At 56.0% G+C, this 2,501-nt stretch overlaps 1 protein-coding gene across 1 annotated transcript in view; it reads right to left on the reverse strand.

The window, feature by feature from the left end:
* Positions 1-1,665, reverse strand: part of EEF1A1 (eukaryotic translation elongation factor 1 alpha 1) — a 2,519-nt gene extending 854 nt beyond the window's left edge. Inside the window, 3 exon segments of the mRNA XM_049653903.1 lie at positions 1-124; positions 400-577; positions 1,571-1,665. The exon segment at positions 1-124 is cut by the window's left edge and continues 12 nt beyond it. Coding sequence (XP_049509860.1) covers positions 1-124; positions 400-543 — 268 coding nt within the window. The 5' untranslated portion in view covers positions 544-577; positions 1,571-1,665.
* Between the last annotated feature and the right edge of the window lie 836 nt (positions 1,666-2,501).

Consider the following 2,501-nt stretch of genomic DNA (forward strand, 5'->3'; position numbering starts at 1 on the left):
TGATGGTCACATAGTACTTGCTGGTCTCGAATTTCCACAGGGAGATATCAATGGTGATACCACGTTCACGTTCGGCTTTCAGTTTATCCAAGACCCAGGCATACTTGAAGGAGCCCTTTCCCATCTGTAAGAATTGAAAATGGGTTACTTGAGAACTAAAACATGATCCATCTTAAACTTGGAAATCCCTTACTCCCACTTCAGCAGAAATGTGAAGTTTCAGTTCAACAACTGTTAGATGACTCACATTAACATACGTAAGAAGTTTAACAGCAAACACTAGTTTATTCCACCTTTAAGGAGGACATTCAGATCCACACTACTGACTAGTTTTGAGTTACCACCTAACACCTGCTAACCGACTTCCAACTACCTTCCTCGTTATGTTGCTGCACCTACCTCAGCAGCCTCCTTCTCAAATTTTTCGATAGTTCTTTTGTCGATCCCACCACATTTGTAGATCAGATGACCAGTAGTGGTAGACTTGCCCGAATCTACGTGTCCAATGACGACGATGTTGATATGAGTCTTTTCCTTTCCCATTTTGGCTTAGGTTTAGCGGTGGTTTTCACGACACCTAAATTGGAAGAAAAATACCCTTAAAACTACTGTCCCAAAGACTTGAGAACAAGCCACGATCCAAACTCTTAAAGGGCAAATTCCAAGGAGAATTACAACCAGTGCCAGGCTGGCCCAACTCTAGTCTCCACCCACCAAGCGTGGGGTTAACTCCACCGCACAAAACCCCCTCCCCCTCGAGGAAGGCCTGCTTCCAAGTCGTTGAGAAGAAATCGAGGTGCCAAGACGGCGCCGGGTACACCGTGGGGTCACAGGAAGCGGCGGCCGGAGAGGGAAAGGCCTTTTTCCTTTGTGTGGGTGACTCACCCGCCCGCTCTCCCGGGCCGCCGCGTCCTCCATTTTGAGCTCCCTGCAGCAGGGCCGGAGAGCGGCCATCTTTCCGCGCACGCAACTGGTGCCGAGCGGGCCGGCCTGGCCGGCCGAGGTGGACGGCACGAGGCTGGCCCCCAAAGCCGCCCGTCCCACTCCACGGTGCCCTCCCGCGCTCGACTCGGTGGCCACCGCTTGTGGGCCCCGCCTCGCCGGACATGTGCGCCGGGACGAGCCGGCCTCGCCACCGCCCTCCGCGCCTCGCGGCGGCCCCACAACCCCAAAAACCCGACGACCGCGAAAAAGCCCACCCTGCTGAGATCCTGACCAACCTCCGCGAAACTATCTTGACGCGGACAAGCATAGCAGCTTTTTCTCGACCGGTTAATTTGCTCGAGACTTAAAAAGATTGTGACAAGGCAGGCGAGAAGGTGCGGCGAATTCGCACGCGGCGGCCACAGCGCCCAAGCCAGGCCTCAACCCAAGCACGAGGCGAAGGTGGAGGGGGGGGGGGGATCCTGAAAAAACGCAAGGCCGCGAACCTTCCCACCCACTCACAACCCGAAATTCGGGGTCAAGAACCTCGTAAAGTGCCTGGATGGCGCGGCAGTTGTAACAGGCACGCGAGGGCCGCAGCCGGCTCAAAGAGGCCAGGCCCGCGGAAACCACACCCGGTACTCACCTGTGTTCTGGCGGCAAACCCGTTGCGAAAAAGAACGTTCAAGGCGGCTACGGCACTTATATACGATCCTCCCCCACCCTCGGGGAAGAGGGCGGAGCCAGCACACGACACCACTTTCCCAGTTTACCCCGCGCCAACTCTACCAGGCACCCGTTCAATCGCCGTCCCTTCCCCCCTACTTCTCGGGGACCGTGGGCGATGTGCGCTCAGCCCACTGAAGAGCATACTTCGCCTCGCGCATGCTCCTTTTGACCCAGATGATGACAAGAGCGAGTGGGTGGGGAGGTGGGGTCGAGCGAGCCTTCGGTTCTAGGTTATAGAGAGTTTAACGACGGTCCCTGGGATTCCCCAAGGCTGAGGCGAGTCCTCCTTTGTATGAATTACTTTCGGCTCCAGCTGGGGGGTGGGGCGGCCAGAAAGCGGCCGGGCCGGGTGGTGCGGAATATTCCTTCTGCCGTTCCTGGTTTAAATTGTAAAGGTGATGTAGACATTGGAGTATGCCTTCCCTCGGCAGTAAACCTCCAGTCTTTAGCCTGGTCCTCTCGAAGGTCCGGGACAACCCCTTTGAGCCACTTCCACCGCTAGTCGCCTGTCCGCCCGGGGCTGGCTCCTCCCCCGCCCCTGCCTTCGGATCACCGCCCCGCTGCAGATGAGTACAAGGCCCAGGCACCCAGGGCAGCGAGGGGCGGAAGACCCAAGGGGCTGCCTTCACAGCCGGTGAATCAGCGAGGGTTTCAACTGGGTGGCCGGGACTCGAACGAATATGCTTTTGGGGCTGGCCTCTTGGCTTGTTCCATTCAAAGCCAGCTGCTTTTATCGAAGCCCATATCACACGTTCACCCCATATGGCACTCCAGACGTCTAGTTTTTCAGTTTAGAATAGATTTCAATCCCACAGTTTGCCTTTTAATTCTAATTCTATTACGCTATA

This window comes from Panthera uncia (genome assembly GCF_023721935.1).
Source record: "Panthera uncia isolate 11264 chromosome B2 unlocalized genomic scaffold, Puncia_PCG_1.0 HiC_scaffold_24, whole genome shotgun sequence".
Lineage (NCBI taxonomy): Eukaryota > Metazoa > Chordata > Mammalia > Carnivora > Felidae > Panthera > Panthera uncia.